Here is a 25,638-nt window from a genome sequence, read left to right on the forward strand (position 1 = left end):
TTTGTCAGTGAAAGTTACCCAGTCATTTATCAGCAGTCAGTGAGCATCTAGACAGCTGGGATCTGTTTATGCATTAGGAATTGTTTTTCCAAAATAAGATCCTCACCCTCCCTTTTTTGCCCCCATTCCTTTCTGTATGATCCCAGTAGAGAAGCTTATGGTGCAATGTTGCCCTTCTGGAGGTTCACTCCTCTAAACCACAGCCACAGAGGTAAAATTTCCCCCCCGCCCATTGCCCCTTGCTCCCAGCCTCCCTTCCTCCCCCGTTTGCTCTGGGTATGTCACTCCCCCGGTTGTGTTGCACTGTAAATTCATTTTAGGCGCAAGGCGAGGGCAGATCCTGTGATGAAGAAACTCTAAAGACAGGAGGAGTAAAACTGCTGTTCTGCACAGTTAATGTTCTTGCATAGTCTTCAGCACGCTGGTGGTGGCTTGAGGCGGTGGCTCATTAGATCAGAAGAAGCTGTCTGACTTGTACCTGTGCGCCGTGTGCAGCTGATCTCACCTGGGGAAGGAAAGTTGTGCCACTTTACACAGCCCTTTCTGTTCCTGAACTTGGAACCTGTAGCTTTCAGACGGTGTTGATCTAAGGTAGGTGTAGGTTTCTAATATAAAAAAAAGATTGTAAATGCTTTTATGCTTTTATTTAGTAACAATCTACCACTTGTTTTGTTTCTGGAAATTAAGAAAAGATCTGCAGAGGATTTCAGAACAATATTTTTAAAGATGAAAATCAATATAATTTCAGTTATTTTTGCAAAGATGAATTCTTTCCTGCCAAAACATTAATTAATTTTCCCTATCTTTGCTTTGATGCACTGTAGTTCTGGAGTACTTACCAATATTAATATGTTAATGAGCAGCCACAGCTCAACCTTGTTTTGCTGGGAGTGAAAATCCACAAAATAAAGAAGATCAAAGCACATCTAGATGGTGGTCAGAGTTAATTTGTGGTCAGGATGGTTAGTTCCATAAATTCAACAAACCTGATTTATAATCCTGTAACAATGTAAATATCAAGGCAGCCTGCATAAATGGAAAAAGGCATTTTAATTTGCAAGTCAGTGACATCAAATGAGGAATTTTCAGTTTTCGCTTCATATTTAATTGGAACAATGAGCTGCTGAAATGTTTCACTCTGTCATTTTATGAAAGCAGCTCTTTGAGTGCTTAGATCTACACCATGACCCCAAACAATAGTCGAAAGAGACCCTTAGAGTATGAACTTTACCAACTCTGGGACTTGGCAGCACTCCTGAAGCGCACGTCATAGTGTGTAGGGTTAACATCCCTTTGAGTTCACATGTTATGTAACTCACTTTTCAACAAGTTTCAATAGAACGAGCTGTAAGAGGTGGAAATGCAAAACAGATGGAGCTGAATCAAACTGCTCCCAAATGCCCAACCTTTTTGTTTGTAGTTCTGGCTCTTTCTATCAAGTGTTATAATATTGATCTATTTATGACTGGTATCTGCAAGCTTATTTTGATTCTCTCAGTGGCTTGCACTGTGGGGTATTATGCACTTAGCAGGGCCTCAGACAGAATACACCCTTCATCAAACCAATTAAAACACCCATAGAACAGGTATCTTTAATATTCTCTTCATTCTTTCTATCTGCCAACAGGTGACAACATGCTGAGGCAAGTTCTGTCGTTCAGCCGCTCCTTGGTGCGCAGGAAAGTGGTCGACATGAACAGCCTGGAGGACTCCAAGCTGTGCCGCTGCCTGGGAACCGTAGACCTCATTGCCCTGGGGGTGGGCAGCACCCTGGGGGCTGGTGTCTATGTGTTAGCCGGAGAGGTGGCCAAGGGAAACTCTGGCCCTAGCATCATCATCTCCTTCCTCATCGCTGCCCTGGCCTCCGTCATGGCCGGCCTATGCTATGCTGAGTTTGGGGCCCGTGTCCCTAAGACTGGCTCTGCTTATCTCTACAGTTATGTGACAGTAGGGGAGATCTGGGCCTTCATTACTGGCTGGAACTTAATCCTCTCATATGTCATTGGTGAGTTATCGACAATATTACGTGACATTTTATTTTTAAGAAAAGAGCAGGTCTTCATGGAGTCTGAACTTTGATTTCTTTTATCAGGTACCTCCTCAGTTGCCAGAGCTTGGAGTGGCACATTTGATGAGATGATAGGAGGACACATTGAGGTTTTCTGTAAAACATACTTCAGCATGAACTCTCCTGGTTTGGCTGCATATCCTGACTTCTTTGCTGTGTGCCTCATTCTGCTGCTCTCTGGTAAGCACATCAATACTGGCTGATCATCCTGAAATTCCTGTGAATGTGCTCATACAGAGGCTTCAGTGAAGGAATGGAAATCAGAATCACTAAAGCATAACTCATGACCCAAACCTGGCATAATTTAATAAGAAACTGGCAGTACAGTGTGAGACAACAAGCAATGAACATGCAGTATGCACAGTACTGTTAGTCATGTTCATACTGTGCCCTTTGAAAATCTATAATTCCCTTGAACAAAAAATGATACATGGTTTTCCATCTTTTTTATAAGACCGAGATAAAATCCAGTGCAGCAAACTGCCTATGGGAGCCACCTTGTTAGTAAATTAATTTCACTTGTTTGTAATTTAATCTCAGTATGAATCCAGCTGTTATGTGAAGGCTTCAGGTGTTTGTTAGAGAACATTAGAGAACAAACAGCAACATGAAGACCAAGAAACACAGCAGACAGGTCAGGGAGAATGTTTTAGTCAAGTTTTTATGCAGTTAGGTTAAGAAACAACATCCCAAGCTTTGGAGATCTCTTTGAGCACTGTTCAGTTCATCATCCAAAAATGGAGAGCATGGCACAACTTCAAGCCTACCAAGACATGGCTGTCAACCTCAACCAACACGATGAGTGAGGATGGCATTAATCAGAGAAGCTGTCAGGTACACGGTTGCTTTGGATGAGTTACAGGGATCCAGAGCTCATGTGGGAGAATATGACAACTATTAGTAGTCAGTCAGTCAGTCATTTTCTACCAATTCTTCCATAGTGGGTCACGGGAAAGCTGGTACCTATCTCCAGCAGTCTATGGCCAGAAGGCGGGGTACACCTGGACAGGTTGCCAGTCCATCACAGGGCAACTATTAGTAGTGTTTTCCCCCAATCTTTTTTCAAAGAAGAGCCATAAGAATTCCGATCTTAGTTTGCCAAAGGCATAAAGGGGACAATTGCAAAAATATGAAAGGTGCTCTGGTCAGTTGGGAACAAAAAACTACCTTTTGGACTACATGCAAATACTATGTGTGGTGATAAACTGAAGCTGCTCACCCTGAACTCTCCCTGCCCATTGTGAAACATTGTGGTGGCATCATGCTGTGGGGATTTCTTCAGCAGGGACAGGAAAACTGATTAATGTTGATCAGAGAAGATAGACGAGGTTTAACACATGGCAAACCCCGAATAAAACGTTTTAGATGCTGCAAGTGATTTGAGATTTAGGTGGAGGTTGCCCTCCCAGCAGGACAACAACCCTTAAAAATACAGCCAAAAATATAATGATATGCTTTTGTTCAATGCATAACCATGTGTTAGAATGACTCAAAGTCCAGATCTAAATCCAACTGAATATATTTGGCAATTGATGTTCCCAGATGCTTCCTATTTAATCTGACAGAGTTTGATGTATTTTGTATAGAAGAATGGACAAAAATATAAGTCTCTAGATCCGCAAAGGTGGTGGAGATATGCACCAAAAGACTTGCAACTGCAATGCAAGATAGTTCTACAAAGCATCAAAGACAATCTACCAGTGTTTCATCTTTATGTGGATTGAGGAAGTAGAAATTCTGCATAAACATTTTAGCAAACAATGTAAACATATCCCAGTTCCCTTTTTGAGAAATAAAATGTAAGAATTTATGAATAGTTTTCATTTGTTAAGATTGATAGCAATCCACCAAAAAAAGATTTGTTTTGGATCAGATTATTTAACCCCCCACCCCCACCACCACACTTACACACTGTTACTTACATTGATATTTAGTTTAGTTTTAACGTAATTTCACATAAACTTGGCTTTTCTGAACAGAGTTAGCTGAGTGGTCAGGAAATCTGATAGAGATGCCTTTGGAAGTTTTCATGGGATGTCCTGCTAGAGGGAAAATCACTGGGTAGACCCAGAACTTGCTGGAGATACTGTAGTGCCTTTTGGCCTGAGAACACCATGTTTTTAGCAAAAATAACCAATTAAGATCAGGAATATCTTGGAATTAGTTGATTGATTGTTATCTGTGCACAGTGTTTGAATTTTTTGTTGACATATAAGGAATGGATGGATGAATGGACCTTTCCATGCTACTGTTGTCCCTGATCAGGTTAGGTTCCTGCTCAGCCAAAACCTTTTGTAACACAGCTTGCTATTTAAATATCTGAATAACTGCGATTGTAAAAGCAGTTTGTGAGAGATGGCTGTTAAGTTTTGTAGAAGGGGTCAAGGATTCAATAATTTGTATTGTCATACCACATTTACATGTTAAGGTACCAAATTCGGACTTAGGTCCCAGTTAAGAAGCATAATAATAAAAGGAAAACTAAGTATAGCAAGCAAAGCTAAATCTAACAATAAATAGCAATCAGTAAAAATATATACAGGGAAGAGCAAATATATCTATATACACACACAGTTAAATAGTGAAGCTGAAATTAACCTTGCAAAGTACTAAATACACATGTAAAGCACGAGGTAGTCCTTAATATCGCACCTATAAGTGAATGAAATATTGCACCTTTGGTGGGTGAATTGTTTAGTGCAGGTCAGTGTGTTGTGAAAGAGTCTACGGAGCGTTGCTCGAGTTCAGCAGTCTGACAGCTTCAGGGAAAAAGCTGTTTCTCAGCCTGGTGGTCTTGCTCTGAATGATCCTCAGCAGCCTGCCTGAGGGAAGGGCTTGAAACAGTCTGTGTGTGGGATGGGTGGAGTCCTTCATGATGCGGAGGGCCCTCCCCCTGCATTGTGATGTGTAGAGGTCCGAGGTGGTGGGAAGACTGCTCCCCACAGTCCTCTGTGCAGCCTTTGCCACCCTCAGCAGAGCCTTCCTCTCAGCAGCAGTGCAGCTACCGTTTCATACGGTGATGGAGGTGGAGAAGACACACTCCACCACACAGTGGTAAAGATCTTCAGGACTGAGATCTCAAGTTCAGCATTCCTCAGTTTCCTTAGGAAGTAGAGATACTGGTGAGTCTTTCTGACCAGACCGGAAGTGTTGGCCCTCCATGTGAGGTCATTGGATATGTGCACACCCAGGCACCTGAAGCTGGGGACCACTTCCACAGCTGCTCCTCCTATCTGAAATCCACCACCATTTCCTTAGTCCTCTTCACACCGATGCAGAGGTTGTTTTCTCTGCACCACTGCACCAGGTGTCCCACCTCCTCTCTGTATTAGGATACATCACAATTTGTGAATAGTCCCACTAATGCCATGTTGTCTGCGAACTTCACTATATGACAGCTCTGATGTCTCACTGAGCAGTTATACATCAGAAGAGTGAACAGGACGGCGCTCAACAAACATCCCTGGGGCAAGCCAGTGCTGAGGGTGATGGATGAGGAAATGGTGTGGTGAATGCTAACAGTCTGACGTCTGATGGTCAGGAAGTCCATGACCCAGTTCCCCAGTGTGGGACTCAGTCCAAGAGAAAGGAACTTCTGCACTAGAGTCCGTGGGATGATGGTATTGGAGACAGTGGAGAAATCCAGGAAGAGTAGATGGATGTACAATTTACTACTCTCCAGATGGGTGTGAGCTGTGTGGACCACCGATGAGATGGTGTCGTCAGTGAAGCGGTTCTTCCTGTAGGCGTATTAATGGGGTTCACAGTGATGTAGATGGAGTCCTTGATATGAGTCATGACCAGCCTCTCGAAGCACTTCATGACTGCTGGGATTAGGGCTACAGGAGGGTAGTTATTTAAGCATGCCACTGTGGATCACTTGGGGGACAGGGGGCAGTAGTAGCAGTCTTTAAGCAGATGGGGACAGATGCCAGTGACAGTGAGGTGTTGAAGATGTCCACCAACACCTCAGACAGCAGTCCCTCAGTACCCGCCCTGGGATGTTGCAGCCTTGCAGGGGTTGATTTCCTGGAGGGTCTTCCTCACGTCTGCTGTGGTCACACTGAAGGGCATGTCACTGGGTGGTGGTGTAAGTAAGTCTGGTGCTGGGAGGGGGGGCGTGTCAGAGTCCTCAAAGAGGGCATAGAACCTGTTGAGTGCTTCTCGCAAGCAGGAGTCCCTGGGGCATTGTGTATCCCTGGTGTTGAAGTCTGTGATGCACTTGATGCCCCTTCAGATGCGCCGGGTGGTAAAGTGACCCTGAATTCTGGGCATATGTGGCTTCGGCCCTTGCGATGCCTGCAGTCAGTCCCTTCCTCGCCTCTCTGAGTGCTGATGCCTTCCTGTCCAGAACCCAGCATCCCTAGCTTTCAGCAGAGCCCTCACCTCAGCATTCAGCCAGGGTTTCTGGTTCGGATAGCAAGTTACTGTCCTGGTGGTGGTGACATCATCAGCACACTTGGAGATGAAGCCTAGTATGGAGGAGGTGAACTCCAGGTCCACCTGCCCCTCATAAATAGCAGCCTCTATGAAGACCTGCCAGTCTTTGACCTGAAAACAGTCCTGGAACACAGAGGCTGCGTCCCTGGGCCACACAGTGACTGTCTTCTTTGTTGGCCTTTGTTGACAACATAAATAGCTTTTCACAGGTGATATTCCTTCCTATTTAATATTAAGGATTATAATCTAGTAATATGTACAGGGGTTGGACAATGAAACTGAAACACCTGTCATTTTAGTGTGGGAGGTATCATGGCTAAATTGGACCAGCCTGGTAGCCAGTCTTTATTGATTGCACATTGCACCAGTAAGAGCAGAGTGTGAAGGTTCAATTAGCAGGGTAAGAGCACAGTTTTGCTCAAAATATTGAAATGCACACAACATTATGGGTGACATACCAGAGTTCAAAAGAGGACAAATTGTTGGTGCACGTCTTGCTGGCGCATCTGTGACCAAGACAGCAAGTCTTTGTGATGTATGAAGAGCCACAATATCCAGGGTAATGTCAGCATACCACCAAGAAGGATGAACCACATCCAACTGGATTAACTGTGGACGCAAGAGGAAGCTGTCTGAAAGGGATGTTCAGGTGCTAACCCGGATTGTATCCAAAAAACATAAAACCACGGCTGCCCAAATCACGGCAGAATTAAATGGGCACCTCAACTCTCCAGTTTCCACCAGAACTGTCCGTCAGGAGCTCCACAGGGTCAATATACACGGCCGGGCTGCTATAGCCAAAACCTTTGGTCACTCATGCCAATGACAAACATCGGTTTCAATGGTGCAAGGAGCGCAAATCTTGGGCTGTGGACAATGTGAAACATGTATTGTTCTCTGATGAGTCCACCTTTACTGTTTTCCCCACATCCGGGAGAGTTACGGTGTGGAGAAGCCCCAAAGAAGCGTACCACCCAGACTGTTGCATGCCCAAAGTGAAGCATGGGGGTGGATCAGTGATGGTTTGGGCTGCCATATCATGGCATTCCCTTGGCCCAATACTTGTGCTAGATGGGCGCGTCACTGCCAAAGACTACCGAACCATTCTTGAGGACCATGTGCATCCAATGGTTCAAACATTGTATCCTGAAGGCGGTGCCGTGTATCAGGATGACAATGCACCAATACACACAGCAAGACTGGTGAAAGATTGGTTTGATGAACATGAAAGGGAAGTGGAACATCTCCCATGGCCTGCACAGTCACCAGATCTAAATATTATTGAACCGCTTTGGGGTGTTTTGGAGGAGCGAGTCAGGAAACGTTTTCCTCCACCAGTATCACGTAGTGACCTGGCCACTATCCTGCAAGAAGAATGGCTTAAAATCCCTCTGACCACTGTGCAGGACTTGTATATGTCATTCCCAAGACGAATTGACACTGTATTGGCCACAAAAGGAAGCCCTTCACCATACAAATAAATTATTGTGGTCTAAAACCAGGTGTTTCAGTTTCATTGTCCAACCCCTGTATGTTCCAGGTGTGTAACGAAAGTGTAAGCACAACCAAGTGTATGTAGGCGGGTTCTGGAGCAACGTTCATCCTGAGCTGCTTACATCTTAGTCTGGTCTGCTGGTCTTAAAGGGATAGTTCAGAAAACGTCAAGTACTGGAAAAAGGGTTATAAGCAGTTGATATTTTACCTGCAGCACAAAATGTGGTTGGTGTCTTTCTTCGTTTAGTATTAATCTAGGTCAGTTGTTCCTAGAGGCTGAAGCTAACAACAAAATGAAAGTGGACGTCTGCCATCTTAAAATAGCTCCCATCTCAAAAACTCCATAGCATAGTTATGGGTAATACTGTATAAAATAATTAATCATCTTCATGTTTGCATTGCATTAGAGAGTTATTTATAGAGAAGCCAAACATAATTAACATGGCAAATGGAGGCAGAAGGGTGGAGTGTCACCAGTAACCTCACCATGTGAAACAAGCACTGAGAACACAGCATGGTAAGTATCACTGATCAGAGTGAATACCTAAAAGAAAATCAGTGTACAAATCAATAAATTAGCATTCACCTAAATCAGTACAAGATTTGAGCCATTCATACCAATTCCCTTCACTTTTCTATCATGCAGTTACTCTGACAGGAAAAACAACATACATGTTCTGTTTTCAGTTGGTGTTTCATTCATTGGAGCCGCACAGCCTCATATTTAACCATGGGGTTCTCTGTAAATAAGCACCCATGCAAACAAGACTTTGGTTTAAAGGTTTATTTAATAGCATTTGCATGAATCACTATGACGTTTTTGAGGCTGCAGTTGTTTCAAAACAGTAAAAGCCCACATTGTTGCCATCTCATACTAGACATTAGCTGGGGTTGCCACATTTCAATCTAAAAAATAAAGGATGCTTACCTAGTTTTGCTTGTATTGAAAACTACAAGCACCCTGCAACAAATCCTATATTATTGTCAAATACTGTATGGGACAGTTCCACTTTTTAAGGTACATGTGGCAACCCTGCTGGCTTCAGCCTACCAGCTCAACTAATTTGGATTTATCCTAAATGGACATGCTTACAAAAAAATTAACTACCTATAGCCTTTCAAAAGAACCTCGCTTTAAAAAATCCTGAACTGTCCCCTTAAAGGCTCTGAACAGTTTGGTCTGCTTTGGCTCTAAAAAGGCTGCAAACTGCATTTTAGCTCAACTAAAGCTTTCATAAAGTTCTGTTTTACACTCATCCATGTTTGCTCTCATTCAGGGCTCCTGTCTTTCGGAGTAAAGGAATCAGCCTGGGTCAACAAGGTCTTCACTTCAATCAATGTGCTGGTGCTCTTGTTTGTCATCATTTCTGGCTTTGTCAAAGGAGAAACTTACAACTGGAAGATAACTGAAGAATCCCTTGTCAATGTCACAATAGTCACAAGGTAAAGGATTAAAATGATACCAGTTCAGTAGTTGAGTAAAGGCTATCATGCTGGTGAACCATACCATCATGGGCAGAGACATGTTTAAATGTGCAGGTAAGTGCTGGTCTCAGTCTATATGAAATGGCCATATACATGTTTCAGGAACTTGTCGGTGACGGCCAATGTGAGCAGTGATTATGGCGTCGGTGGCTTCATGCCCTACGGATTCAGCGGGACATTAGCTGGAGCTGCCACCTGCTTCTATGCTTTTGTTGGATTTGACTGCATTGCAACAACAGGTGATTCCTTGATCCAGCAGGTATTGAGCCATTGCAGCTTGCATTGTACCAGCACATCTATGTTCACTTCTCTGTGTGCAACAGGAGAAGAAGTGAAGAACCCCCAGAGGGCCATCCCCATAGGCATTGTGGTGTCACTGACTGTGTGTTTTCTGGCATACTTTGGTGTCTCTGCTGCACTCACCCTGATGATGCCCTATTATCTGCTGGATGAGAAGAGCCCACTGCCTATGGCCTTTGATTATGTGGGCTGGGGGCCTGCCAAATATGTGGTTGCTGTGGGTTCACTATGTGCCCTTTCTACAAGGTAAGTCTTTGGTTTAAATAAAAGATTATAACACAGTTATTAAAAGTGTTTAAATGGGTTATAATTTTGACTGTAACTTCTTGGTGATAATGGCAGATGAGATTCAGTCAACTACTTTGACTGCCAATCTCTGTCTGTGTCTTTTAATTGGATTGATTCATGTTGCTTAATGTTCTGTGGTGGGTGCATTGCTTAATTCTCTCCATGTTTGAGGCCCCAGCATGTTTTTGTGCTGAGAGCTGCTGAGCAAGTCTCAGTCTGTCTCAGATATACATAGTTGTGTCCCAGATGTTGTCTTTCTTTTCTGTCAGTATCAGAATGAGCAGTATCAGTGGATGTCATTATTCCAGTTGCATCACAATTTTCATTGATTTGAATCAGCAGGGTCTTGAATCAGCTCAGTTTGGTTCAAGTCTGTGCCTGCAAATGGACCTTATAATCTATATATATATAATTTATACAATGTGCCTTGTGAAAGTACTTTAATGCACTTTTGTTTGCATAAAGTTACTGTTTACACACTAGGTCTCATGAAAATCACCTGAAATCCATTGGAGACACATTCCTAAAAGATCCATGTACAGAGTTTTCCTCTGAAGAATAGATTACAAGAATGACATGACAGACAGGAAAGAAAGACATTTTAGGCTTTCATGATTCTCTGAAGCTTTTACGATGCTCCTGTCCATTTGTGATTGTGTGTCTGGGTTGAGGGCTTGTCACTAACGTGTTGGTGTTGCATGTCTCTGCTGTCTCATGCAGTCTGCTGGGCTCCATTTTCCCCATGCCTCGTGTAATCTATGCTATGGCAGAGGATGGGGTGCTTTTCAAAGCCTTAGCCCGAATCAATCCTAAGACGAAGACCCCAGTTATTGCCACTATGTGCTCCGGTGTAGTTGCAGGTGAGAGCCGGGGATCATGCAAGGGAAATGACTCAGTTAATGTGTCTCCACCAATCAATTGTGAAAGAAAGAATGGAGTCAAAAAAGATGATTTAGTCAGTTATTTCATTGAAGTTGCTTAAATTGTTGATTTAGAAAAAGATCTGTTGGAATGTATCTGAGTATTGGATGTTTTTCTTTCACAGTTGTGCAGGTGTCATGTTTTTTCTCCCAGAATGTTCTCAACTTAAACATGAACCCTCTTCTCCCTAGCCTGTTGGGCTCCATGTTCCCTCTTCCGCGCATTCTCTTTGCCATGGCACGAGATGGCATTCTGTTCAAATTTATGTCCAAAGTGAGTAAGCGCCAGTCGCCCGTGGCTGCCACCATGGCAGCAGGTACCACAGCGGGTAAGCTCCTGGACCAGGACTCGCCTGTCACTGGGTTGTATCTTGGACTTTTCTGGGCTCCTTTCTTATTTCATGTTTTTCTCTGTGCTCTTGATCAGCTGGTGGTGGTGACTGCATGAATTCGGATGTGGTGTTTCCAAAGCATATGAAAGAGCTATTACATTCAGCAAGAGGAATGCTCTATAAAACCAATATAAATGTCAACCCCACAGGTCCACAAGTCCAGCTGACTCTTCATTTCTTATTGAAAGATAATGAAAGATAATCTGATAGTAGGAAGTCACCAGCTAAAAATGATGCAATATTTCTGAGGTGATTTTGACTCCAAAACTAACTTTGGTTTAAAAATTGCATAATTTGATAATAAATCTGATCATAATTAATTAAATACTATGCCCTCCCCATCTATTACCACCCATTATGAAGGTGTGTAAAATGCATAAAATAAATTGCTCTTTTATTCTAGTAGGATAATGTCCCACTGACAGTTCAGAGAAATTCAACCTTGAATTGGAGCGAACGGATCTGATACATTATAAACAATGGCCATTAAGAAAGGTCCATAAACAATTTCTGTTTGCCCATTATCTTTTGGATCATTACCCTCCTGAGAGACCTGATGATGAGCATTGTCAGTTTTTTTTTTTAATTTCCTGGTATTTCCAAAGGTTAATGATCATGCTCTGCTAGGAACATTGTTACCACCGCCTTTGGAAACGAAAGAGATCCTTTAATAAATCTAGTAATTGTATATGTCGCCATGAATTCCATGGCTCAGTAGGAAGAGTAGTCGTCTTGCAATCAGAAGGTTGTGGGTTCGATTCCAGCTTCCTCCTGCCATATGTCGATGTGCTCCTGGGCAAGGCACTTAACCTCAAGTTGCCTACCGATCTGCGTTTCGTTGTATGAATGTGTGAACGTTAGTGAGTGCGATTGGGTGAATGTGGCTCTTGTGTAAAGTGCTTTGAGTGGTCTGTCTGACTAGAAAAGCGCTATATAAGTTCAGTCCCATTTACCATATGTCCACATATGCATCTTTTATTAAAGTCTGATATACCTAGAGTATTTGATGCTGAAAGGGGGAATTTAGGTCTCATCTGTCCAAAATAATTACCAGTTGAGCTCCATGTGGCGTTTAGCAAACTGCAATATTTTATTTCAGTGAGGGTAGGACAGAAAAGTCTTTTTTTCCTGGCATCACTCACAGTCAACCAGTTGGCAAGCAAACAGAGTAAGACATAAGGGCAATTTAAATCAATTTAATTTAAATGTGTGCTGCTTGAACAGTAAGTGGCTTCAAAACAAGCTTGTTTTTGGAAATGTGGAACTATGAAGGCTTTTCAAACCAAAAACAACATCCACCAAGGTTCACTGGTGACGACGGCTGACAACTGTGTGAAGCACAATCTGCTAATGGTGTGCTTCTCTGCATCGCATACATTCAAGCATAAAAAAAGTTCAGTAATAGTTGTACAGTAATTTCAGTATGTGACTGATTTAATTGAATACACATTGACACAAGTACAAATACACAGTTTAATCCTGCAGCAAGCACCATGTTTTATGTGTGTGGCAGCCAAACTGGATTAGGAGATTAAGGATTGTGAGAAACATTTGTGAGTTTCCAAGTCAGAATTTTGACCGTCTAATTTCAACTTGTTTAGAACACTTCCACAATATCTTGGTTTTATTGGCTGGGCCAGTTAACATCCTAGTGCACAGCAGTTAAAGGTAATCAAAATTTACTTTGCCTGTACCAGAGCAACAGACTCACCAAGGTGCTGTCCGGCACAGTCTGACATGGTCGTTATGTAGGGTATGTACTATAATTCGTTTCAGAGCACAGCACCACTTTCCCCATCTTCGGTCTAAAACCCTCTAGAGTCTAGAATCAACAAAGTAGCAAGCCACACTGCTAATGGCACGACCACAGAGGTTCTCACAATGTCCTTCTACTGTGTCCTCCTAGACTGATAATAAAACTCAAACTCACACTGGTATTTATCATCTTATGCAATAATGTGGTAAAGCTCACTTTAACAGTTTGGCCTTTGTGGATTATTGTGCTTGTACAAGATATCTACTTCTATAGCCTTTCTGCTTAGGCTGCAGGTGTTCAGCACATAGTTACACAATGTGCTCAGACATTAAAGCTGAGACTTACAGGGTGAATGACCTGATGAAGAGGCTGGCAGATGTAAAAGCTGAGAGGAGGAGGAGGAGGGGGGAAAGCACACATACAAGCCATATGCACTGAACACCTGACAGCAACAAGCTGCAGGGCTTTTTTTGTTGTTTTTTTCCATTTTGTTTTAACAAAATGTTGAAAGGGATGGCAAACATACCGCTGTCTGTTTTAAACTCTGCTGCTGAGATCTGCTCCATACTCGTGTCCAAAGCTGACTCAAGGTTCCATGAGGCCCTAAGCGAAATGTATTTAGAAGTCCACCAGTCCACCAGTCACTACACCGCACTAACCCCCCTCATGTAATGTCCATGCTTTATCATTTTTTATTTTTGTATAAAATAATCAAAACTTGTTTAATTGTTTTTATTATATATAATGTACTGTATATGCTAGCTCAATGGCCATTTTCTTAGGTACACCATGCTAGTGTCTGGTTTTAACCTCTTTTGCATTCTGAACTTACATAATTCTTGCTGCTGTAGATTCAACGAGGCAACATTTTGGTCCATATTAACATGATAACATTATGCAGTTGCACCAGATTTTCATCCATGATGCAAATCTCCTGTTTCATCGCATCCTAAAGTTGCTCTACCATATCTAGATGTTTAAATTCATTGAGTTTTTGCCACAGTTGAACACCTCTACCTAAATCATTGGCTGATGTGTGTGAATATAGGGAAGCCTGAGCTGTTGTAATCAACATAAAAATAATTTCATTGGTTTAACTCTGTTTATCCAATGTGCTTAAAAAAAGTGCTACAAACAAGCATTTACAGAACTATCTGGGAACCCCAGAATAGCAGGGAGGCCCTTACCGAACACAAACTCCCCTTTTACCTTGTGTTAGCCATGATGCTGTATGATGCTAAGATACAAGACATCAACACCACCAATTATCTGTCATCAAAGCTCGATATGGAAATGATCGAAGCTGTCTTGGAACAGAAAAATGTTTAAGCTGCATTTTTATGAAACTTTGTTGCTTGACATCTAATTTGCATCTGTGGACTGCCAATTGTTTGTTCATCTGAAGTAAAGAGCTTTTCTATTATTGTTTGCAAGAGCCTCTACAGGGGTTGGACAATGAAACTGAAACACCTGTCATTTTAGTGTGGGAGGTTTCATGGCTAAATTGGACCAGCCTGGTAGCCAGACTTCATTGATTGCACATTGCACCAGTAAGAGCAGAGTATGAAGGTTCAATTAGCAGGGTAAGAGCACAGTTCTGCTCAAAATATTGAAATGCACACAACATTATGGGTTATATACCAGAGTTCAAAAGAGGACCAATTGTTGGTGCACGTCTTGCTGGCGCATCTGTGACCAAGACAGCAAGTCTTTGTGATGTATCAAGAGCCACGGTATCCAGGGTAATGTCAGCATACCACCAAGAAGGATGAACCACATCCAACAGGATTAACTGTGGACGCAAGAGGAAGCTGTCTGAAAGGAATGTTCGGGTGCTAACCCGGATTGTATCCAAAAACATAAAACCACGGCTGCCCAAATCACGGCAGAATTAAATGTGCACCTCAACTCTCCTGTTTCCACCAGAACTGTCCGTCAGGAGCTCCACAGGGTCAATATACACGGCCGGGCTGCTATAGCCAAACCTTTGGTCACTCATGCCAATGACTAACGTCGGTTTCAATGGTGCAAGGAGTGCAAATCTTGGGCTGTGGACAATGTGAAACATGTATTGTTCTCTGATGAGTCCACCTTTACTGTTTTCCCCACATCCGGGAGAGTTACGGTGTGGAGAAGCCCCAAAGAAGCGTACCACCCAGACTGTTGCATGCCCAGAGTGAAGCATGGGGGTGGATCAGTGATGGTTTGGGCTGCCATATCATGGCATTCCCTTGGCCCAATACTTGTGCTACATGGGCACGTCACTGCCAAAGACTACCGAACCATTCTTGAGGACCATGTGCATCCAATGGTTCAAACACTGTATCCTGAAGGTGGTTCTGTGTATCAGAATGACAATGCACCAATACACACAGCAAGACTGGTGAAAGATTGGTTTGATGAACATGAAAGTGAAGTTGAACATCTCCCATGGTCTGCACAGTCACCAGATCTAAATATTATTGAGCCACTTCGGGTGTTTTGGAGGAGCGAGTCAGGAAACGTTTTCCTCCACCAGTATCACGTAGTGACCTGGCCACTAACCTGCAAGAAGAATGGCTTAAAATCCCTCTGACCACTGTGCAGGACTTGTATATGTCATTCCCAAGAGGAATTGACGATGTATTGGCCGCAAAAGGAGGCCCTATACCATACAAATAAATTATTGTGGTCTAAAACCAGGTGTTTCAGTTTCATTGTCCAACCCCTGTATGTGAAATGACTGTATGTCGGCGCATGAACGTGTTTTTCAAATGTAATCATTCTCAGTAAGTGTTGTGTTTGTTTGTAAGGTTTTCTTTAGGATTTGCTCTTGATATAAGTATTTTGCTCTCCACAGCCATCATGGCCTTCTTGTTTGACCTTAAAGCCCTGGTCGACATGATGTCTATTGGAACTCTGCTGGCCTACTCCCTGGTTGCTGTTTGTGTACTCCTTCTCAGGTGGGCACACAAACAACTCTCTCATTCCGAGCATCACTTCAGATAAATCTTATTTGCGCAACTTTAGGAAAGTACCCTAACAGGTTTTCTAAATGCCCACAAGCCCGATTACTCTGTGTGTTATTTCCTCACATTGGTGATGTAAGAGCTGTGAATGCTCCCATTGTAGGAACATTAAGTTGCGGCAGGAGCAAGTTGTTTAGTTAGGTTTCTTTAGTTGCTAAACATAGGGCCTGCTTTCCTGGTTTCTTTTCTGGTTTAATCTGGATCCACTCCTTCCTTGTTATGTAAAAGCTAAACTGGTGACAACTATTTCTTAATCCTTCTGCTGGAGGACATACATTGTTTTTATATTTGTGGAACACATGTTGCAGCCCTGTGGCGTTATCCTTTGAAGGGATAACTTCTGTAAAGTTATTATCACAAATTGTTTCCTTTCAAATACCATTGAGTATGTAGAATTCAAGCTGACATTGTTCATACCCATGACATAAAATGCTATTTTAGCAGATATACTGTCTACACTCTCACAAAAGGCTATTAAGTTTGGTGCTGTTTTTTCAGTCGATGGTGGGTGTTGAGTGGAGGATCGAAATGCAGGAAGGCAAGAGGTAGAGTGAATGAAAAAAAGGTATTTAGTAAATGAAAACCTACCAGGGCAGAAACAAAATCCAAGTGGGGTCATCATAGGGAACCAGTCATAGAGATAGGGAAGACTGACAACAGTGGGAACCTGCAATGAATGACTAAACCAAGCAGGGACTAACACTGGGCAAGGTGGTTACTAGGATGAGAAACAGATGAGACTGACTAAAAATGCAGAGACGAATGAGGGAATCCAAAGAGAGAGAATAGCTGAACAGATACTACTGAACTGATACTAACAAAGCGAAACCAGAACACTGGACAAGCTCTGAGCAGAACCTAACACAAACTCAAAATCCCAAACCAAAAGGTAACTTAGAAACACAGAGAGTTTAGAAACTTCTTCAGCATGGAGGTCTGAGTACAGTAGACAGAGCAGGTCACACGGCACAGGCAGAAAGGGAGCCGCTGCAGCAAAACAGTAAAACACACTAGTTGAAAACTCAGATTGGATTGAGTAAATAACATCCAAGGACCATAATAATGTTTTGCCAGCTGTGCACAGAAAAGAACTTCATGGTTCTGAAAGATGGACAATTCAAAACATGGCTCCTGGGTCTTGCTGGGGGTCTGGACTCCCAAAACCAATCAGGGACGTCCCTAGTTGTGTGAAATTGCTAAAATCAGCTGAATTGGGGGTGCCTATATTACTAGCTGTTAACAGCCATTTGGGAATATCTTCACTTTGAAGATTTTTTTAAAATCAAACCTCTACCGATTATAACTTCACATAATTACCCTTTCATTAATGCAGAAACTGTAATGCATTTGTCCTCCAGGTACCAGCCAGATGGAGCTCTGGAGCGGCAGCCAGGAAAAGGTGAGAAGAACTACATATCATCTGAAGAGTCAGAGCTGATAGAGTCAGAGTCCCACCTGAATATGCTGAAGGGTGGAGTAGCTACCCTTCAAACTGTCCTGCACCCTCCCCTCTCACCTTCTGAGAAGTCGTCCTCTGTGGTCAACATGTCCATTGGTGTTCTAGGTATGCAGCTGCTTGTTTACAATGTTTTTCTTATTCTTTTTGTGATTGACTCTAGTGGTTTAAGTTGCAATAATCTCTCTGTGTTCTCCATCTACAGTGCTGATAGTGTGTGTCATCAGCTATCTCACCACCTATCATTTTAATTCAGTCATTGGTTTAGAAGTGTGGATTTTGGCGTTGCTGTCCGTGTGTCTCCTTATCTTCAGCTTCTGCGTGTTCATGGTCTGCAGGCAGCCTCAGACTACCAAGAAGGTCTCCTTCATGGTACATAGCAGCTTGGTCTATCTCATCTCCAAGTCCTGCTTTATTGGGTCATGTTTTCATCAGAACATTGAAACCTAACAGCTCCTGCGTACTTTATGCCATCACAGGTACCCTTCCTGCCTTTCCTGCCTATTCTGAGCATATTTGTTAATATTTATCTCATGGTTCAGCTGAGTGGAGACACCTGGATACGTTTCTCTGTCTGGATGGCTGCAGGTAAGTCCCTGTCAGCTAATGATCCAGAATTATATCTAGACGCAGGGCTTATATTCAAAGGATCGTTTAGGATTGAAACTGGTGAGAGTTTTATCAGAGGAACTTGTTTTGTGTCTATAAAAGCTGATGGCGGAATAATACACGTGGGACACGTTGATATAGATTACAAGTTCTTCTACAGTGTCTTGCAAAAGTCATCACACCCCTTGAACATTTCCACATCATGTCATGTTTTAACTAAAAACGTCAATGTATTGTGGAGGTTTTATGTGTAGACCAACGCAAAGTACTCCACAAGTTTCTTAGTGTTTCATTGAACATACTACTCCATTAGCTTAATGATGACAGATGGGGCAGGATTTTTATCATTTGACTGTGGTCAGCAAACCAAAACCATGTTTCCAAATTAAATAAGATTATGCAGGGATTTGCAAATATGTAGAACAGATTAAGTCGGGATTAACAAAGTTTTTCAGCTTTTAGCCATTAAAAAGCTGATGATATGCCTGTTATAGAGCAGCTTTGGGGACCCCATAGAAATCAGTCTAGTTATTTGGAAATATTAATTAATGTCTACAAACAGCTAATAATTGCTAATAAAATTTACATACCTTTTAAGTAGCTGTATAAGATGTGAGACAGAGTGTGTATGTCTGTGTATAAAGGCAGGTATGACACAAGAACAACAAATCATGTTCCCAAATGATTGTCTTCATCATTTTTATCTTCATCATCATGATGTCAGTCTGTTCTGGTATCCAGATAGTGTAACTCTATCTATTCCAATAAAGGAATGAGTAACAAGATGGTGGATCTGGCAATTCAGGTATAGCATCCAGCACCAAACTGAATGATTAGTCTTAACACAACTATTACCTCCAAACAAAATAACCATTAAGATAAAACACAGAGATCAAATACATTAAAGCAAAAATATAATGAAGTTCAAAATTCGTACAAGTCTCTTATGCTCAGTTGTGTGCTAAGCCATGCTATGCCCGATTGGTTCTGTGTTACCAGTCTAGAGGATATTTTTTGAAGAAGGAAGTTATTGTCCTAGAACAATTATTGTCCCAAGCAGAGAAGTGTGGGTCAGGTCGTGCTTAGAGGGAGGAAGTGGTTTCATATAAAAGTCAATATATATATATATATATATATATATATATATATATATATATATATATATATATATATATATATATATATATACAATGAACACGTTTACGTTTTTTGTCAGACAATTTATTCCTAATGAGTAAAAAGCATAACGACACAAGGAATAATCATTGAAAACGCCTTTTTGGTCATTGAGAGAGCCGAATTCTGGTTTTATTGACTAATCTTTCATTGACTTGCCAAATGTGCTAAAACTCTAAATACGCTTGAACTGGCTTTTTCTTCAGCAGTGAAGCTTTGTGAAGTGACTGAGCCAAAAATCAACAACTGCACTTGCAAAATCCAGGTCTTTCTGAAGCTCAGTGAAAGTGTCCTTTGGCTTTAAATAAACTCTTTTTGATTATTCATTCTTCTTCTGATTTGTCAGAAACTTGTGCAAAACCACTTTAAATTATGTTCTATCCACTTCCAGATTATGACCACAAAGGTTCAAACTGGAACATCCAGAAGTTTAAAAAAAGATGTATGAGAGCAATGCTATCAAATATTTTGTGACAGAATTTTTGTAAAAGTCCTAAAGTAGCTCTTTGCTTTGACTGATCATTATATACTTCTTGTGTAATACCTTGGTAATGTAAAACATTTACAAGGCTTTAGTGAAGATCAGCTGAAATAACTTTTAACTGATAGGGAGCATAATTGTTTTTTAAATACTGTCAAATTTTCTTGAGTTTTTCCATGTCATTTTGCGCCTATTTTTCTTCATGTGTTCAATACTTATTCCATGTGTCATTCCACTTTATTACATATAATTTCTGGACTTATTTGTTTTGATTTCGTTACATGTGTGGTTTACCAGTTTTGTTACCAACATATGGTGATAATTTTATGTCAACAGCCAAATTAGAAATAAATCCGCTGACAAAATATTGATGTGTTTAATACTTATTTCTCCGACTGTATTTTGATTAAATAAAATTCTTAATTAATCACTGAAGGTGTTTGAACTTCTTGCTTATTTATATTCAACAGGTCCTTTTTAAATTATATCCAATATAACATTTAATTATTGAATCCTTTGGAAATGCAGTTGCACTTCCATTAATGATGTAAAGCTCCTCTCTCATACCTCCTTTTTAAACATCCGCTTTGCAGGCTTCTTGATCTATTTTGGTTATGGCATATGGCACAGCACGGAGCGACAGCGCCAATGTCAAGGTGGGCAGAGCAGCAGCAAAGCAAACCAGCAAAACATGAAGACCACCCAGGACAAGCAGGTCGAGATGAACGCGGCAGGGAAGGAGCAGGAGGGCTTCATCAGCCTGGTTAAAACCAGCAAGTGTTAAAGTTTATGAACTGTTTTACAGACTCCGAGAGGCAGCACATGCAACAAAGCCCTCTGCGGCTTAAGCCTCGATGCACCTGTACATATGGCTACAACATGTGTGCAAATTTCACTAGCACCTTCGGTCTACATATGCAGTGTCAGTATTCTGTATCAGTGGCCACATGATGAGGAATTGCTTTGTCTTGGTGACTGGACCACAAAGCTGTAGTTTCCATAGTGCTTTGTGGACACCATGGAGGGAAATATAGGACAGGTAACACACTGGAGAGTGATGTTCATTTCAAATAAGAAAGCAGTCAGTGTAGGACTGCAGCAAAGAAATACAGCTTCCCGCGGGACTGGAGATTTCCTTCTCTAGTGATATATATATAATTGGATGATTTTATACAACGTGTGTCAAAATGTCTGTAGAAAGCGATCCTTAACATTTGTTGACCTACAGTGGATCTCATACACATACTTACAAATGTTGACTAAATTGGCAGGTTTAAAATCATGTGAACACTTTTTCCACCTTTTATTGTGACAAATCCTGTACAATTTAAGCAAAAAACAAATCTGTTGGGAAGGAAAATGTAAAAAATAATAAAGCATTACTGTGGACACTTTGAAACCAATACTGTGTTAAAACCCCTTTTGATTTAAATCTAGCATTCAGTGATTTTAAGTTCATTGCTGTCATCCGTTTTATTGCTTCTGATTTGCATCCTCTTGCTAAAGCCATAGTTTGCAGAGAGGTTAGAAAGGATTGAAGCGATCTTATTGTACAAAAGTATTAGCAAGGAGTTGGGTACAGGAAGTTCAGAATACTATTAATACATCATGACACAGTAAAGACAATAATTAGAAAACAAATGGGGCAGTGAAATTAGTAAAAAAAATGTTTCTACAACACCAAGACAGAATCTGACCAGAGAGGCTGCTAGGAGCTGCAGGACTTTCCAACAAGTATTGGGTGTCTTCTACATGTGACACCAGCCTGTCTGCAACAGGAAAAATAAGTGAATTCATGTTCTAAAACTTTCTAAATAATATTATTTTATTTCAAAGAAAACATCCAGGCTGGGCTAAAATCTCCCAGAATCTTGTGTGAAGATGTGTCATGGTCTGATGAAATCAAAGTTCAACTTTAAATCCAAAATTTCAAAAGGTCAATCTGGCACAAAATGAAAAACTGAACATTTAGATGTCTGCTGCAAAGCTGAAAATGAAGAGAGATTCATTTTTCAGCATCTTGGGGACTCCATGATGTGTCCTACATCCATATTAACAACTTTCTGATTACCCAGCGGAATAGTCAAATCTTTGGAATGGTCTAGTCAAAGTTCTGAACTCAATCTAACAGAAACTATGTGGAGTCAACATAATCTAAAGAAGACTGAGTGCTGAAACGGTCTTCAACTTATGCAACCAAGTTGTTGCAGCATTTATTTTAAATTTTCACTCTCCGCCTGTTTGTTTTTTTGCTAAACTGTACAGTTAGCCTAAAGGTGATAAAAGTTTTGAAATCAGTGATCTTGGTCTCGTTTTTGGAATCACATAATGCTGCTATGTTATCAGAGGTATGGACACTATTGAGATCCACTGTATGTACAAACTGTCAAATAGCTTCGTCATGATTAACCTTAGCTGAAAAATAATTTTACTTTAAATTATTCAGTTTCAATCTTCACTGTCGTAGCTAAAATCTCAGTAGCTGTGGTCTTATTAAGCACAGGTTGACTCTTTTTTATTATTGCTTTAGTTTGTGTGGACTATGAACTGTTATGATCAGAAATTTAGAAAACAGAGAAGGAGTATGATGTAAACCCTTTATGAAAAGAAATGTGTGGTTTTGTTTTTCAGACTATCCTGTAATGAATTGCTGTATTTTTCTTCCTGTCTGTTATTTTGTGCTATTTTGATACAGGTGTTAAGTGTGACCCTGATGGAAATGTTCTCTTTATTTTCAATCTGCTATTACACATGTACTCCATAACAGATTTGAAGACTTTCTTTGGGATAGTGATGAAGGTCTTAATTTTTTTCTGGTCTTTTTAAGGCCTTCTGTTGTGGTTAGGGAGGTCTTACCTGCGCTGTCAGTATTTCATAATGTTGATAAAATACAACATTAAATAAGGAGTGAGACACATTGATGCCATTTAATGTTAGGTAATTATTGATCTGGTTGAACAGTATGTTCAGTGCTCTGAATAACTGTGTAACAACCTAAAAATCAACATCTACAGATTGAAGTCTAACCACAAGGTTAACACCGAGAGTTCACAGGTGATCACATTGTACCAAGGTAGGGAAACCGATTACCAGCTGCACAAATATAATAAAATACAATTTCTGTTTATACCGTTCTTCTCTATATTTGTGTGCTAGTTATGGGACATCTTAAGAGGCATCAATTTGTGAATATTCACCTAAACAATCTTTGACCAACTTTGAAGAATCCAGTTTATTTCACTGAATAGTTTAGGCTGCAACTAAGACAAGCATACTGCAAGCAGAAATATTAATGGTAAAAGTGATTATAATCCTAATTTCAGTGAAGTTGTGATGCTGCGTAAAATGTAAGTAAAAAACAGAATACAATGATTTGCAAATCCTGTTCAACCTATATGTAATTGAATACACTACAAAGACAAGATATTAAATGTTCAAACCAGGGCCGGTTCTAGGCATGCATATATGAAGGGGCAGGCAGAAATGTGAAGGGGCTATCATTATGGGTACACATTATGTGCATGCGCATGTTTATTGTTGTTGTTGATTAGTGTTTTCTTGGGGATGAGGGTAAACTGCATAGTACTGTGGAATTTGCCAGACTGCACTGGTTTCCTTCTAGTTGGGCTTCTTTTGAACATGTTGGGCTGGAAAAAGATAGCTTTGGGTGGGTTGTTTGGGCTGCTTTTCACAACATTTGGAATGATTTTTTTTAGTAATTATTTATATCAAAATAGTTGTCATTGGTGGCAGAAATGTAAAAACCTGCACATCTCAAGATGTTGTGTCTTTTTACTCATTTATAGCTCATTTATATTGAAAAAGAATCTGTTGAACATGACATCATCAATCAGGGATGGTCATTGGTTGATCAACTGTCACTGTGAAATTATATTGGTCAATTGTAAACGCCCAAAAAGCTGTTAAGAGTTAATCTAATATAGCATGAGGTGTTGCCTTTACTTTTTTAAGCTTTGACTTGATGTTGAGAGACAGCATTATGCTTAAGAAGAAAATACAAAAGATACCCAGAAACTAAAACCAGACTGGAACATGCACATACATTTTTGGAGGCAGCTGCTTGAGCCAAAAAAAGGGCATCCATTTTAAAATGTATGTATAAAATTAAAATAAAAACCATGTATTTATGCTTTTATAGCCTCCCTTTTCTTGGCATTAACATTAAACATTAAGAAAACACTGGGGAACTCCCTGTTTAAATAGAAAACATTATTTATTATTTTCTGACAGAGTTGAAACATTACACTAATAATGAACTAATAAAGCATTACCAATATCAATATAACTAACCACACTTTCATGTAGCTCAACTTAAGAACCACCTTTCATTTAAAATCACAAACCTACTTTAGGTAGTTAATGTTAGCATTGCATCTATTATTATGCTAATAAAATCAAACAGACAGCTAAGCAACATTTTCCTATTTATTCATCATTTTGTGTTTGCTGCTCGATATCATAGAACATTATATTCAGCCTTCGGCATGTATTAGCCTGTAATGTTAACTACCTAGCAAAATGATTCCTCAATTGTTGGAGTAGAAATGCTTGAATAAAAGGCAGTCCTTGAGTCAAAGTGACTTTTACCTGCACAGAACAAAGTTTGGCCAGCATGCTGTGATTACACAATACTGTATGTCGTACTCGTCTTCCGCTTTATCCGGGACCGGGTCGCGGGGGCAGCAGACTCAGCAGAGACACCCAGACGTCCCTCTCCCCAGACACCTCCTCCAGTTCCTCCAGGGGGAGCCCAAGGCGTTCCCAGGCCAGCTGAGAGACATAGTCCGTCCAGCGTGTCCTGGGCCATCCCCTGGGCCTCCTCCCGGTGGGACGTGCCTGGAACACCTCCCGAGGAAGGCGTCCAGGAGGCATCCGGTATAGATGCCCGAGCCACCTCAACTGGCTCCTCTCGATGTGGAGGAGCAGCGGCTCTACTCCAAGCCCCTCCCGGATGGCCGAGCTCCTCACACTATCTCCAAGGGAGTGCCCGGCCACCCTACGGAGGAAGCTCATTTCAGCCGCTTGTATCCGGGATCTCGTTCTTTCGGTCATGACCCAAAGTTCATGGCCATAGGTGAGGGTAGGAATGTAGACCGACCGGTAAGTTGAGAGCTTTGCTTTTCGGCTCAGCTCTCTCTTCACCACAATGGACCGGCACAGCGCCCCCATTACTGTGGCAGCCGCACCGATCTGTCTGTCGATCGACTCCATTCTTCTCCTCACTTGTGAACAAGACCCCAAGATGCAGCAGATGTTGCTCCAAAACCTGTTTGTACCTTTCAGCATTAATGGTGCCTTGACATATACCATGGGAACTAACACACCCCTCATACCATCACAGAAGCTGGCTTTTGACCTGTGCGCTGATAACAATCTGAAAAGTCCATTTCCTCTTTGGGCTGGAGGGCACGACTTCCATGATTTCCAGAACAAATCTGAAATGTGGAGTCGTCAGACCACAGAACAATTTTCCACTTTGCATTGGTCCATCTCAGATGAACTCTGGCCCAGAGAAGCTGGCGGCGTTTCTGGATGTTGTTGATATGGCTGTTCCTGCAATATTATTCGGCCCCTTTACTTTCAGTGCAGCAAACTCACTCCAGAAGTTCAGTGAGGATCTCTGAATGATCCAATGTTGTCCCAAATGACTGATGATGATAAATAGAATCCACCTGTGTGTAATCAAGTCTCCGTATAAATGCACCTGCTCTGTGATAGTCTCAGGGTTCTGTTCAAAGTGCAGA

At 41.3% G+C, this 25,638-nt stretch overlaps 1 protein-coding gene across 2 annotated transcripts; it reads left to right on the top strand.

Annotated features, from left to right (window-relative positions):
* The first annotated feature begins 315 nt into the window (after positions 1 to 315).
* slc7a2 (solute carrier family 7 member 2) lies at positions 316 to 24,027 on the top strand. Of its 2 annotated transcripts, none has more exons than XM_047354285.1 (12): positions 316 to 591; positions 1,628 to 2,005; positions 2,093 to 2,248; positions 9,280 to 9,445; positions 9,590 to 9,726; positions 9,811 to 10,033; positions 10,796 to 10,935; positions 15,983 to 16,085; positions 17,510 to 17,715; positions 17,813 to 17,979; positions 18,087 to 18,195; positions 20,467 to 24,027. In XM_047354285.1, exons 2-12 carry the CDS (start codon positions 1,636 to 1,638, stop codon positions 20,655 to 20,657), a joined length of 1,968 nt encoding a protein of 655 aa, XP_047210241.1. In that variant the 5' UTR covers positions 316 to 591; positions 1,628 to 1,635; the 3' UTR covers positions 20,658 to 24,027. The 2 variants fall into 2 exon arrangements, with proteins under 2 accessions (XP_047210241.1, XP_047210242.1); XM_047354286.1 differs by lacking the exon at positions 10,796 to 10,935 and adding an exon at positions 11,188 to 11,324.
* The last annotated feature ends 1,611 nt before the right edge of the window (positions 24,028 to 25,638 follow it).

The sequence above is a fragment of the Girardinichthys multiradiatus genome, chromosome 23, assembly GCF_021462225.1.
Source record: "Girardinichthys multiradiatus isolate DD_20200921_A chromosome 23, DD_fGirMul_XY1, whole genome shotgun sequence".
Lineage (NCBI taxonomy): Eukaryota > Metazoa > Chordata > Actinopteri > Cyprinodontiformes > Goodeidae > Girardinichthys > Girardinichthys multiradiatus.

Bases quoted from the DNA above. Each gene is read 5' to 3' on its own strand.
- slc7a2 (XM_047354285.1), top strand. From the start codon at position 1,636: ATGCTGAGGCAAGTTCTGTCGTTCAGCCGCTCCTTGGTGCGCAGGAAA. The intron at 2,006-2,092 runs GTGAGTTATCGA...TTCTTTTATCAG, and splicing joins AATCCTCTCATATGTCATTG to GTACCTCCTCAGTTGCCAGA. The intron at 9,446-9,589 runs GTAAAGGATTAA...TACATGTTTCAG, and splicing joins AATGTCACAATAGTCACAAG to GAACTTGTCGGTGACGGCCA.